Source organism: Styela clava, chromosome 1, assembly GCF_964204865.1.
Source record: "Styela clava chromosome 1, kaStyClav1.hap1.2, whole genome shotgun sequence".
In the NCBI taxonomy this organism is placed as follows: domain Eukaryota; kingdom Metazoa; phylum Chordata; class Ascidiacea; order Stolidobranchia; family Styelidae; genus Styela; species Styela clava.
The window spans coordinates 22,306,045-22,319,973 of record NC_135250.1 but is presented as its reverse complement, the minus strand read 5'-3'; the positions used below and the strand labels follow the sequence as shown (position 1 = coordinate 22,319,973).

Below are 13,929 nucleotides of genomic sequence, written 5' to 3'. Positions count from 1 at the left end.
ATGCAAACGACAATTGGTTCTGTTGCTCAGTGCAGTATAACAAAACGCACCAAATGTCAATAGTTGTAAAAAGCCGTTTGAAGAGATGGAAGCAATTATGATCGGTTAAGTGAAGTTGTTTTATTCAAATAGATCGGTTGTATGATAAATTATATCATAGTTTATTCTATGAAGTTTAAAGAAGCATAAACCAGTGAATTTTGTTGCATCCAGTAACCAACGGAAGGTTTGGGTCACGAAAGTTTGAAATCCCTTTCCTATTCGCGATTAAGAAGTAATTGTCGACCCCTGGTTTAAATGGTTAACATTCATGGCAAGCGTCTATAATCAAGAAACTTTGCGTGTCATCTTATTTCTAATAGGAATTATCAGAAGAATTAGCGTTTTATGAGACATTTTTATTGAATCTCATCGATTCGTCGGTTGTCAACCGTAACTAGATTTGGTGTTATGATGTCATAATTGCCTTGGGCTTCTTCCTGTCCGCATGGTTCTCTATTTCTCCCAAGTCCGCTGCGATTGTCTCGTATTGTGCTGTGTTTTTAAGTTTTTTCCTTCACGGTTTAAAAGTTTATGACATTTCAGTCTAGTTTAGTGGTTATCTAGCAGTACCCATGACATCACAACAAGTCAAAATAAGATCAAAAGTTGGCCATAGAGTATTGAAACAACAAAATTCTAACAACGAAAATTTACACTTTTTTTAATTTGAATATCAAATTCAACTCAAAATCTTGAATGATTTCTCAGTAGAAATCGTAGCATTCTCCACGAAGTATTTCCATTCTCATGCTCAAATGTCCGTGCCAACGCTGTGGATAGAGTCGCACGTAGCGGCAAACCACTGGATTGGGAAATATATTTGTGACTTTAGTATTTCGGTCATTATTTCCCGGAAATACCTGGTAAAGTATATTAAATACAATCTTAAATACAGAATTAGATGTTTAAATTGAACCTACAACAAAATGTGCCTACCTTCTCTTGATTATTTTCCATGATGATTTGGAAACTGTTTGTAGAATTTCCGCACTTGATTTTATACGAAGTCACCCATTGATCATAACTAGGCCTACCTTGTGTTACAACTCCAGACACTGCTTTAGGAATTTTTAAATCGATTTGAATCCAGTCTCCGATTTGAGCTGAAACAAAAGAGTTCAAAGAAAAACTAAAATTTCAATCTAGCGTTCGAAAAAGAAAAACATCATTTGACAATTGGTATAAATTGATGCGAGATTTTCTTTTACATTTCAAGTATTATAAACCATCCCGAAAATATATTGGTATATATTTTATTTAATATTTTTATATTATTGGACACAATATGGACCTATATATCGTTTTGTTATTACTTATCGATCTTAAGATCGGTAAGTATATTGATAGGTATTTGTCTGTATGTCTGTATGTATGTCTGTCTGTGTGTCTGTTAGATGCACGCGATATCTCACGAAGGCGTGGTTGAATCTGCTCCAAATTTTGCATGTGCATTCATCATATCTCGGACCAGAAGCCTATTGATTTTGGATGAATTATGTCGTATAATTAGCGAGTTATTAATTAATTAGTGATGAAGATATCTGGATTTTCACAAATCGAGAGATTTTCGAGACGCGCTGAATGTGTGTGTGCGTATCAGATGCGCAAGTTTTCACGCTAGTGAGTCAGAGCGAAGGATACACACCGCTAGATCGTATCTCGTGATTAATCTTTGAGCCTTGTCCATATCTCTCTTGTAACTTTGACGTCGTCGCGATGCGCAAGTTTCCTTCGAGAAATTTTCCACACTATTGAGTCAGAGCGAAGGATACACGCCGCGAGATCGTATCTCGTTACTTATAATTACTCCTTAAAGTTTAAGCAATGTCCATATCCCTAAATCAGGTTCGGGGTTGCAGAATTCCTCACCAAAATATCGCTAGGCTGTGTTTGAATAGCCGTCGCAACCTGGGTTAGCGCCGTTGTATTTGACACAAACTATAGGATTAGTAAATACAGAAATAGGCTATTGGCTGGAAACTAATCGAAACAATCCAGTTCGGATTTGCAGAATTCTTCATAAAAGTATTTCCTCGAGTAGTATTGTTTCCTACATTTCTGATATTGGCTGAAAACTAATCAAAACAATCCAGTTCGGGTTTGCAGAATTTTTCGAATCGAAACCGCAGTTTCTGTTTTGGGGGATCCCCTAACTTTCGATCGATAAGTTTTCGGTCTCTGACCGATATTCTCGTTATGTTGTTGTTGTTTTTAGTATTCGTTTCGTGAAAAAAATCGCTTTTCTCTTCAACTACTAGCTAGACTAATTGCACTGACATTGCAGTGGTTAGAGACTGTTGTTATCGCATGAAGGCAGTTACTTTTATTTATTTGCAAAATTTCTGTGAGCTCTATCGGATTTGCTTGTCAATTTGGATTTTGTGTGATGACCTCATCAAAATTAAAAATTGCATTTGTGGCGGTTCCGCGTTAGAAATCGTAGCCATCTGGTGGTCAGACGGAGTCGTATCAAAAAGATTTAATACCAGTACTAGGCTACTTCGTTTTGGTTTTCGTGTCCCATATATTTGAGCATTGCTCTCTTCTGTCATAAAAATGCTGCATCGATACCCACGAAGTGCATAATCTGGCAATATCAAGACACGATAATAATCGCATTTCACTCAGAAACTTTAAAACTCACGTTTTCGAGAAATCCATGCTCCATAGGAAGTTGGGTTTGATGCAGGCTGTTCATCTAATCTTCCATATTGTCCATGATGAAAACTTTCCCAATCGGAAGAGGTTGAAATATCTGCATCCGCAATGTCTCTGGACTTCATGCCCATTGCGCAAAATTCGACTGTGAGAAACATTTGATGTATTACTCGATTATTAGACCATTTAGGAATTTGTATTAATACTCCGATTGTCAGTAATTTGATGTGATCAATCTCAGTTTTTATTTTAAACATTTTTGCATCTCAACAAATTTTGCATCTCGAAAATTTGGATTTTAAAAGAAATGCTTTGATAAATTTTTTTTTTAGAAATTTGAAAGAAAATTCAGATTATCACATTAGAGTTGTTTTTGGAACTTGTAAGTGGTCGTCACAAAAACATATTTATAGAAGATATTCTTTCAAAATATTGACATCGATTTTTATGCCTATCATTAAACCAATTTGTGAATGCCGACAGCCATCTTTGTCTATCACGTTTTTCTCACGACTTAGTATAGTCGTTTTTAATAATATAGTGTTATAGTGTAATATATTATAAGTAGTGTAATACAGTGCTTCCCAAACTTTTTTGACCATCGCCCCCCTAAAGTAGTTTATACAACTTCATCGCCCCCCTGTACTACAAAAAAATATAAAGTCAGAAACGAATATATTACAGACCAAATAAGAAGACAAATTATAGTTTATAGTGTTTTTTAATGAGATAAATGAGCTTGGTGTTCTTCAGCGAGTTTTTTTTATTATATCTAAAATTACCCCGTTTACTGATGGAAAGGTGATTTCGTTGTTTTAATAGCAATAGTAGCCGGGCTGAAAACCCCCCTTTTTACCATATAATAGGTCGGAAATCCAAGGTTCCACTTCCTCAAAAATCGCCGTGTACTCTTGTCTTATAGCATTTCACTTCCTAAATCCACCCCATTTCACATTAAAATAATAAAACCAAAGTTGATTTTCCCAAACTTATAATAATGATTTTCGTACATCTCATTCATTCGTACAGCCTGATGACCTGCACCAAAAAACTTCGGAAAAATTCATTCCCGATTCCTCATCCTATCACGGCCTTCAGTCCGATCACCAGTTCATAATTAACCAGCCATTTGTTTTTGATTCATAGACTCGGATGTGGAAGAAGACGTGACTGACTATCGGCTACGGCCCAGGGGTCGGCAAATTTTATGTCGCTCGCAGGACAAATTCAGGGTTGCTAGTATTTTGCGGATCGCATATATTTTTCGAAAGTTAAAAACGGAACAGCGCGCAAAAACTGCGACAATTCGTGAACTCAACTCAGTCGTCTTATTAAAAAAATATTACAATGACATTTAATGTGACACTGTCTTGTTGCTGCATCACGCTGGATAGCTTTACGACGCCAAGATTGAAACATTTTCTAAATGGGCATCACCAAACCCACTTCTTTGCTTGTTCTTTGTAATGTTCATTTTCGAAAATAATGGTTTGCACAAATACGTACTTCCAAACATCGAAGTGAATATTTCAGCATGATTTGTGAAATTTTGATAAATATTTTCTTTAAGAAGATACATTCTTACAAAAATTATGCAGTGATCAATCTCTCGAATAGAATATGAATTTTATTTCCTTATTGCTTTGCAATATATTCGAATATTTACTGCGCTATTGAACCCCTGCACTCAGCATCAACTTTTCTGCGTGTTTCCATTTGTCTAATTATAATTAAATTGTAGGCTCGTTAAACGAGTGGCTGTTCACTAAATTGTTAGGATATAGTATAATTCGGTATAAACGTGTCTCGCGATTTATTCTGTTACGTAAAAAAATGTAATTTACTCCTCGAGCGTAGATTATGAATAAAAAAAAATTCATCGTCAAAACCGCCGTTTGGATATTTCCCCGGGCATAGACTTCCTTGTTTACTTCGTGACATTGGCCAATCAGCAAGATGCAAAATACGTAACAATGCCCCCTTTCGCATCCGCTCAGACACTCTCACTCAGACAGATTTTCAGGCGTGGTCGTGAACATTACCTCATTTTCGCGTTTTTGAATTATATTCGTTAGTTTTTAGTTGTTTTTCGGAAATTGAATATAAATCAAATAAGTCAATGAATACTTTGTCTTACTATGAGTTTCAGTTTAAATACAGCAATCAAAAATTAGTGTAGAAATAGCTGTGATAGACTAGGCTAAAATTCTTTATCGGTACTTTTAAAAAACAGATTGTTAAATGGTGTGTATTAGAATGATAGTTTGAAACAAATACCCCATTTCACAGGCAACAACTCGCGAAACCACTCTTAAAATAAGCACCGAAAATTTTAAAATGGTAAAGTATGGGAAGAATTTTCCGCGGTCAAAGGTCAGGGAAAGGTTCATTCAGTGAATCGTCCCGGGCCAGATTATTTTATTCCGGCCGTATTTTGCCGACCACTGAGATACGCAAACTACCTTGCCTTACTGCGAAGACGAGACCAGAAATCCTTTCGCGTGTGATAATCGCCCACGTGATTCAAGCCTGCGAATGCACACAGAGTACAGAATTAAGTGCGCCGAACATAAAACAGGTTTCGCAAAATCGCCCCCCTATCGCCCCCTAAGACTTTTTCGCCCCCTCTGTATCGTTTTCGCCCACTGGGGGGCGATATCGCCCACTTTGGGAATCACTGGGTAATATATTATACCCTTAAATTAGCTAGAATAAATATATAAATTCTTACGTTTCTGATTCGGTGTGAATACTTTCTTCATTATGATAATTGTATCTGTTAAACAGAGCATATAGTTGCAATAAAAAAGACTAATTCGAATAAATCATTTTTAATAACGTTTATTTACAATATTCAGAAAAAATAAGCAAAAATGGGTTGTTCTGTTTTTTTGTGTAGAAACCGGTTCAATTTTGTTTTGTATCTCACTTCTACACATGGCAATTCAGATAATACAATTTTAATAGGTGTCTAACAAATGCAGTTTGGTATTATTTCAATAATTATTAAAAATTTGGTAAATTCTTTTACTAAACACAGCTACATAGAAACAAAGTTACCAAAATTTTCTTAATTCAAAAGTACTTCAAGATAAATACGACTTTTACCTTCTAATTGTCTTACTCTTGCTTCAAGTGCTTCCGATGTCCCTGTTGCGCCAGTGTTACCTTTTACACCTTTGTTTCCTCGAGGGCCAACTGGGCCTCTCTTGCCTGGCCTTCCTTGACATGTCGCCGTATTGCAAGATTTCTGACTGTCAGACATGAGAGCAGTGCAAAACTCGAAAACATTCGGTATGTCACAGGAGGCGAGCATACCCACTGAAGTGAGAGATAGTAATACAACCATGAACTTCGCCATATTGGAATAATTACTGAAGCAAATTGAACTAATAATACCGAAATTGATATCAACTAAATCGCTTAATCTAGCATTGGAACAATAAATATATTTTAAAATATTAATGTCAGAAAAATGTCATGAGTACACGGTAAAACCTTATTACGCATCGATGCCGTAATAACACAGTGATTCCCAACCTTTTCGATAAATTTCACGGTATGCCTATTAGGATTACATTGTTCCTCCCACACTACGCATAAAAACATTGTTTCCATTGTTTCTGTTTGTCTCAATCGTTAAGGATCCTTCGCACTTCAACTCGCACACACACAGTTTGAATTATCGATAATTACGTATTGAATATAATAATACTAAAAACTGAATAATATTTGTAAAAATACACCAGATGCAATGGTACTTCTACACGGTTGGGAAAAGTTTTCTCAACAGCTTTAGAAGCTCATTTACATTCGTCTTACCAATTTACATTCACAATGACCTGCAGGCTGCAGCCATCAACAGTATGACTAAGCGTAAATTACCTGAATTGCTAATCTTTTTGAAGCCTAGCTGTTGATTCAGTATCGCATGACCACTTTCAGTATTGAACTCCTGTAGATCGCCGATTATTTCAATGTAGTATTTTTGATCAGGAATAACAAAATTTTGGGGAATTATTCGTCATGTCTCTGAATATTCTCAGATCGTGCAGTTATCTACGATAATAGTTTCACCTCGGCAATTTGCGGTTAAATCATTCAGCGAACATAAGTCAACCAAAGGAATCGTTTATTCATGTAATCTAATCCGTGCCTCGGGGTTGGGAAACACTGTTTTAGTCTAAATAAAGATAAACAAAATTAAAGATTACGGACGCGAAGAATCGTGGTGGGCAATAACAATCTCGTAACGACACCTACCAATGACTCACGCATTTTCACAAAAAAAGTCAAACAACATATTTTCTTATCAATTTCTTCACATTTATTTTGTGTTTTTCTTACAAATATATTTCAATTGTTCCTCACTAGCGAAACCAAATTATAAAAACGTCATATGGCTGAATTTTTGTTCATCTCGCATAACGACGATTTTCCTTAAACCTTCAAAAGAGTTCGTAATGTTGAGTGTTCAAATGTTATCGATGCATCTGCTATTCTTAATGAGACACATTCTAATGTTCAATCATTTTACTTGGATAATAAAATATGTGAAACGATATATCTTGTATTTATTGCGATTGTTTCCATTGTTAAAATCTATAATAAACGTGCATGAATATCCTCGTTGGACCAGGACTGTTTTCACTAGAATGGCCACCTCAACTGTATAGTGACACCTTGTCTCTAATCAGTCTCTTTGTATGCCGGCCACATTTATTCACATTGGTATATAATTTCCCAAACAAATAATTCTAATTTTATTTCTAATACACTTTTATCACCCAAATCTTCCAGAATTCAATTGGACACAAATGTCGCTACGCTGTTGCTTTTATTGTAACAGATGCAGAATTCTTTGCAACTCGCGGGTCTTCGACGTTGGTATTTGTTTTGTTTTTCGTGGCTTCTGGCATTAAACTGACTTTCGATCGCCTCCTCCATGGTAGAAGTACACCTTGCCAGTCAGGAAAGGAGATTATAGACGAGACAACAAGAAGGCAGTAGACAACATAAAACGATAATAACCAAGTGTATAATTGCCTAGAGATTGCGCCTAAAGTGAAGAAAATTTTTTAACTGTCGTTTTCTTGCCAGCCGATCTTTTCGGCAAATTCGATACTTTCTGGCGTTGCCGTACTGATACCGATCTTAGTGCCCTTCTATTTGAGTATTGCCGTCTTGTTATTACAAACAAGTACAATACAATGACTCGAAACAAGTACCTTTTCTATGCCAAACCAACCAAGAAATAAAACACTAAATATTTCAGCAATAGATCATATTTTTGTTGAGATCGACATTACGTTAGGATTTACACTTCATTCAGGAATGTTGCGCAATCGTGCTGTCGATGAAACTTCGCAACTCTGCCACTTTGGCAAAAACTGAAGCGATGTCCGTGTCACAGTTTGCTTCACCGAAGCTAACGATGCCCATGTGGTACCATCTGTTGTTTACATAGCAATTCAGTGGTCCGCCACTGTCACCCTGGAATATAGACAAACGAAGATTTCAAACAAACATGTTTTCACGAACTGACAAATACTGACAAAAATATACATACATACAGCCAACTAATATATGTACACAATGAAGCAAATACGAATGGTCCGCGGTCAGCTTCAATTTCCTAGTTAGTATTAGTCACTAACTACCTTATTTATTTAGCCTTTCGCTGGATGAAGTAACTTACATTACAGGCCCCCTTTCCTTGTCCTCCAGCGCATTGCATGTCAGATGTTGTGTCAAGATTCGCTTCCTGATAAAGGGTGTAACAATCTGTGTCACTCATGAGTGGTAATGGAGCTTGTTGCAAAATGCCGGTACCAATATTTCCACCTGGAATGTTCATATCCAAATTTGATTAAATATGGCTTTGAGGAATGACACCTTAGTCTTTGATTAATGTTTAAAGAATGTCTTGATAATAACGTAAAAATTCAAATCTGAAAATACCCAAATTAGTCTGTATCAAAGTTTTTGAATACATCTTAACGTATAGACATCATTGAAATAAGCTTTTCAATATATATATATATATATATATATAATACAACTTTCCCAAATTAGGCGTCTGCTAACGAATCAAAAATTCTTGTTATGCCAAAAAATCAACAGTTATGAAAACATTCATAATGCATAACATGAAAACATTTTTGACACAAATTTAAATAAGAATCACACTAAACTTTATTCTATATTTGATTATTATATTACCATATTACCTTCCTTCGTAACTCCCCAGCCAGTAACAACACACTGCATACCGGCAAGAAACGACCATCCTGCATGAGCTTCACAAGCAAGAGAAACGTATTCATTCAATACAGCAGGTGTCTTCAGTTTTACCAAAGCTGAATGATAATGCGCTTGGATTTATAGACAATGATAATTATTAATAAGTATGTGTGCGCTGGCCTGCATTGCGAATAGCGCGTTGGACCTATATGTTGGAGTTACGCTTTTAAAGTAAGTAATCTAACCCGAAATGTTAAGAATGTGGAAAAAATAAAGCATCCAGTCACAAGTTAATTGCATTTCTTGACTGACCTATTGCGTGACTAGAAATTAACGCACTACATATAGCTGTTACGTATATATATATTCAACATATTTCAAATACCAACCTACGTCATGGCTACGATCAGGATTGTCGTACTGTGGATGAACATATTTTGCAACAATGTCAATGAGTTGAGCAGATGCTTCTGCAGATCTTTTGTCGTGTGCTCCCAGCAACACTTGATCGCTAGCGTAAGTTCCGATGCTGTCAACGGAGTAAAACAAATTTCCCTGATATAAAAATTACTTTCTAGCTTATGGGAATTCCTAAATGCTAAATGGTATATTTGCTCATGGCCTCATAGTTATGAAGATACAATTTAACGCTCGCTTGAATTCGCCTGATTCGGACCACGTATATTGTGCTTTTTATTAATTCAGCTATATGAAACAAGCAATTTTTTTCTGAATTAATGTTATGGCAACAGTTATGCCATTTGATTACGAGTCGACAAAACAAGTGAGATGGATGCATAACTTTATTTTCAAATGAAATATTAACTTACAAAACCAATGCTGCGCAATGAGCTGCCGTTACTACCCACTGTGATTGAACTAACGTACCGCCACAATAAGCCGATCCTTGCGATCCCTGCAGTGAAGCCTGTTTAACAATAGGGAATATTATGTTCCATCAATTGCTACTGCTTCACAATTCTCTTAGTTATTTAAAATTTCAAGATTACCTGCCACGGCCAACTATGTGGAATTGCTTCTTCTCCGTTGACAACTCGAGGTGATGGAACAGATCTCGACTCGGAAACTGCAGCCCCCTGTGCCACGTAATCGAAGCCTGTGATTTGTGGTGAAAATGCCGGCACACCGCATTGGCTATCATCTTGTGTTCCAGCTGATAAAATGTCAAAGTATGAATAATTTTGTATTAATACAAGGTGATTGCATATTCTTCGTCGAAATTTTACGAACTGGTTATTTTAAAAATAATAGTTAATAATATGAACAACCACATAAAATTTTTACGTGGAAAATTTCCACTGGGTGGATATGTTGTCTGCACTCCAGCAGTTGTCTCTGTGCCCTTAGTAGTTGAGGCCGAGCCTTCGGTTGTGACGACAATAATGTTTCCTGTTGTTGTTGAAGGTCCTGGTGCAGCTGTTGTCCCGGGAATAATACCTGCATTGCGTGATAATGTAAAGTTGCAGTACTATTTCATGTTAGGCTACCTATTCTGTATAGGAAGCTACTTTGTTTAAATTTCTTAAATATATATTCAAGAAAGAAGAAATTGTATGCGATAAAGTGGCGGGTTATATAAAAATCCATTTGAGAATAAAATCGATTACACAAACGCATATTTTAACTGTCGCGTGTGTAAGTTTTCAACAAATATTTCCGTTATACCTGGGCCATTCGCCTGATAAACAAGTGAAAATCCGTTTCCTCTTTCTCCAGCAGTCCAACTACCGGCTGTGTTGAACGTAATAGTCATTTTGCCAGAATCCGTTATGTATGGCGTAGGTGGTTTTTCGCATATGGTAACTGGAAGAAAAATTATAAAATGTCTAATTCATGAGATTCTTGTTATTTTATTAAAAATATAAGCAAATTTTCGTTTGAATATAGACACGTACATAATTATAGGCTCTACCCAGGAAAACGAATCGGCACGATTAGACTGGCTTACGCTATTAAAACAATGTTTCCCATTGTACGTAATATTGCGTTAACTAATTTGAGAATAATACCAATCTAAGGTTTCCTAGCATATCAATGCCTTATCAGTTGCTTTCGTTTAAAAAGGGAAACATGTGAATCTCCCGAAGCCGTGGTATGGTTTTCAATTGCGAAGACTAAAACGAGTTGTTGAAATAAGCCCCCCTGTATTTAGTTTGAAGGCCGTTCATTATATTCTGAAAATTATGTTTAAAAACTAAAATTTTGGTAGTCCAAACAAAAATGTTCATTTACGGTCATGTTTAGTTCATATTACCTCCCGGAGCAAGGTAATTTGAGTCGTCGTACAAAACCAGGTAATCATAGCAACCAGACTTGTCCAAATCAACAACTTCGAAAGTGATCGTGTACGATTCTGCTCCTTCCACCCTCAATCGCCAGCTTTCGTCGCTATTGTCACCATATCCATTCGGATATCCAGGACTAGTTATTCTTCCAGAGGCTGCAGTTAACGTAACTAAATATAAAAGAAATTTTGAACCTACAGGATAATATATATATAAATATTTTGATGTAGCTATTTTATGCAGGGTATTAATGTCACTTACATGCGTTTGAACGATTGCACTGGTTGTGTAATACCATACCTGACTATAACGAGTAACCAGAAGCAAATATCCCAATTTGGTTGAGCCATCTTGTTGCTATTATTCAAATAATTACTGCCCCGGATTTTATATATTTAAGAATATTGAATAATTTCCAGGGTTTATAGCATCATGTGTCTCAGAGATACCAGCCTCTGACTGTTGTAAGGCGTGAGTCACAAAGGCAAGTATTTTGGTTAAAAATTTACTATGAAAACGAGTATATATACTAACCTGCACCAGCAGTTCAAAAGTAGGTACATAAATCACATGGTGTATTACTTTAGAATCGACAGACATGAATGTTAGGACTTACCGATTCTTGTGCTTCTAGGTGCAGCTCCCAGTCCACAGCCCAGTTAGCTTATGAGGAGAATAACGATAGGCGCGAACATGGCTATATTGCTTGATACAACCGAACACATCTACGTTTGATGAAAGTATGAAACAATTCTCTAATACGGCGACTTATATACAGAGAAAACGTACTATTCTTCAAGCTTAATATAGTGACATAAATAAATCAACTCGAGTAAATTATGCAAGTTTTAGAGTGTGACAATTCGATAAACGCTATTTATTCACAATGCTTGGTATATTGGTTAGGAAAGTCTGCACGCTATGGGAATACACACATGCTTGAAACCTAAATACATATAAACATCTATTTCTATACATTCTTATCTTTTGACAACACATTGAAGCGTACGCTGCAGAAAATTTAATGTTGTAATAATAGTACGCTTTGCCAGGATTATGCAAAAGCAATAACCAACATCTGCAATATTTGCAGCAGGAACTTTCATTTTGTGACACCAGAATAGCATGCGGTTTTGTGACCACACGCAATTTGGTTCATACGAATATCCAGAGTCCAGGATGGTCCAAGGTTGTCGGCTTCGGGGGAAACAAAATTATTTTTGCATTGTTCGCGGGCCACAATACAAAACAAACACTTTTATTGTGCAAACACATTGATCAGTAAATGTAAGTGCTTTTGAACATCGATAAGATCTTCAAAGCAAAATCTTAACTTGGAAAATGATCATTGCTCACACGATTCTGAAATGCCGTTATAAATTGTATTTTTTTCATCACCGACACAACTTTGATACATCAAGATATTTGATATATCAAGCAAGCAATGTGGTATTTTCTCTCCGACATCTTGTTAAAAATCTGTTTGAATTCATTACCTTTTTTCAAACTCATGTTTACAAAATAACTGCAGATTGGTTGATTACCGAATGTGAGGTAAAGGAGGGTAATTACTAAATTCTTCGACAAATGTACTGAATTTTTTGTAATACTGTATAGGCTGGTTGCATAAAAACACCCGGCATGAATTATATTGTTAGGCCATAACATTAATATATACTTATTAATCTGGCATTAACAACACTAGTCAATTCAGCGACATTAGTGATGTAACAATATGTCAAAAGATTTTTCTGGTTCATTTTATGAAAAAACAACATCAAAATGAATTATCCAATTACTCTCCGAATGCGACGCGGGCCACAGATTATGAAGCTGCGGGTCGCGTGTGGGTTTAGACCACCCTGATCCAGACTGTCAGAGTGGGGAAAAATTACCACTGACTCCGAGTTTAAAAAGTTTTACCGCCTACTTCGGGTCAAGAAACATTTTGACTGCGACTCTCAACTCCGGATTGTAAAAAAAATCGACTCCGACTTTAGCTACAAACCCGAAAAAAAATATCAAGTTTGGACAACAAAAACTGACGCACACGCCTTCTTTAGACTGTTAAGAACGCTTAGTAAATTCAGTACCTTATGAGATTCTGTAGAAAATTCTGACTTATTTTATCTCTTTGGGTGATGGCACCGTAAGTGCAAAGTACATTGATGTGTATTTCTAAAACTTGGAGCTATCTTACATATATATATGCATAGCGGATAAAGACAATGTCCCACGAAACTACTCAGAAGTGACACAAAATCTACGAAGAATTAGGTTTCAGGTGGTAACTGACGTACCAGACCTACGAGACACTTATTGGTCTTTATCAGATATATATAAGATCGACGAAACCTAGAGATTTTCCGTTCAATGCGATTGGGGAAGCAATCTTTGAGTGGTTGTTAATTCCACATAAAAAGAAGACAATTAGTACTCCCGTAGTATGTGTACCAGGTTAGGGTTAGACCATAATTTTATTTCGATTTTTCTTATTTTAGTTCCATTACGAGTTCGGGGACTGTCTGTGTTAGTCAAGTGAATATACCCCTGCTCATGGGTTTCAGTCGCTTCCAATAGATATTGAAAGCGTAAATATTAGGTTTTAAATATTACATGCTAGTTACATATCAAATGCGCTTTAGGAGTTTCAAAGATTCCAAGAACTACATTCTTCAGA

The 13,929-nt window shown here is 36.2% G+C and overlaps 2 protein-coding genes across 2 annotated transcripts; both read right to left on the bottom strand.

Moving 5' to 3' along the window:
- Positions 1 to 13: 13 nt before the first annotated feature.
- Positions 14 to 6,124, bottom strand: LOC120337992 (retinoschisin-like). Its single transcript, XM_078111911.1, has 5 exons — positions 5,809 to 6,124; positions 5,432 to 5,476; positions 2,687 to 2,845; positions 979 to 1,145; positions 14 to 902 (listed from the first exon to the last, which is right to left on the bottom strand). Exons 1-5 carry the CDS (start codon positions 6,059 to 6,061, stop codon positions 747 to 749), a joined length of 780 nt encoding a protein of 259 aa, XP_077968037.1. The 5' UTR covers positions 6,062 to 6,124; the 3' UTR covers positions 14 to 746.
- A 1,874-nt stretch (positions 6,125 to 7,998) lies between these two features.
- LOC120325525 (chymotrypsin B-like) lies at positions 7,999 to 12,040 on the bottom strand. Its single transcript, XM_078117645.1, has 10 exons — positions 11,866 to 12,040; positions 11,219 to 11,419; positions 10,630 to 10,767; positions 10,249 to 10,401; positions 9,954 to 10,117; positions 9,774 to 9,871; positions 9,333 to 9,472; positions 8,931 to 9,059; positions 8,399 to 8,544; positions 7,999 to 8,193 (listed from the first exon to the last, which is right to left on the bottom strand). Exons 3-10 carry the CDS (start codon positions 10,715 to 10,717, stop codon positions 8,029 to 8,031), a joined length of 1,083 nt encoding a protein of 360 aa, XP_077973771.1. The 5' UTR covers positions 10,718 to 10,767; positions 11,219 to 11,419; positions 11,866 to 12,040; the 3' UTR covers positions 7,999 to 8,028.
- Between the last annotated feature and the right edge of the window lie 1,889 nt (positions 12,041 to 13,929).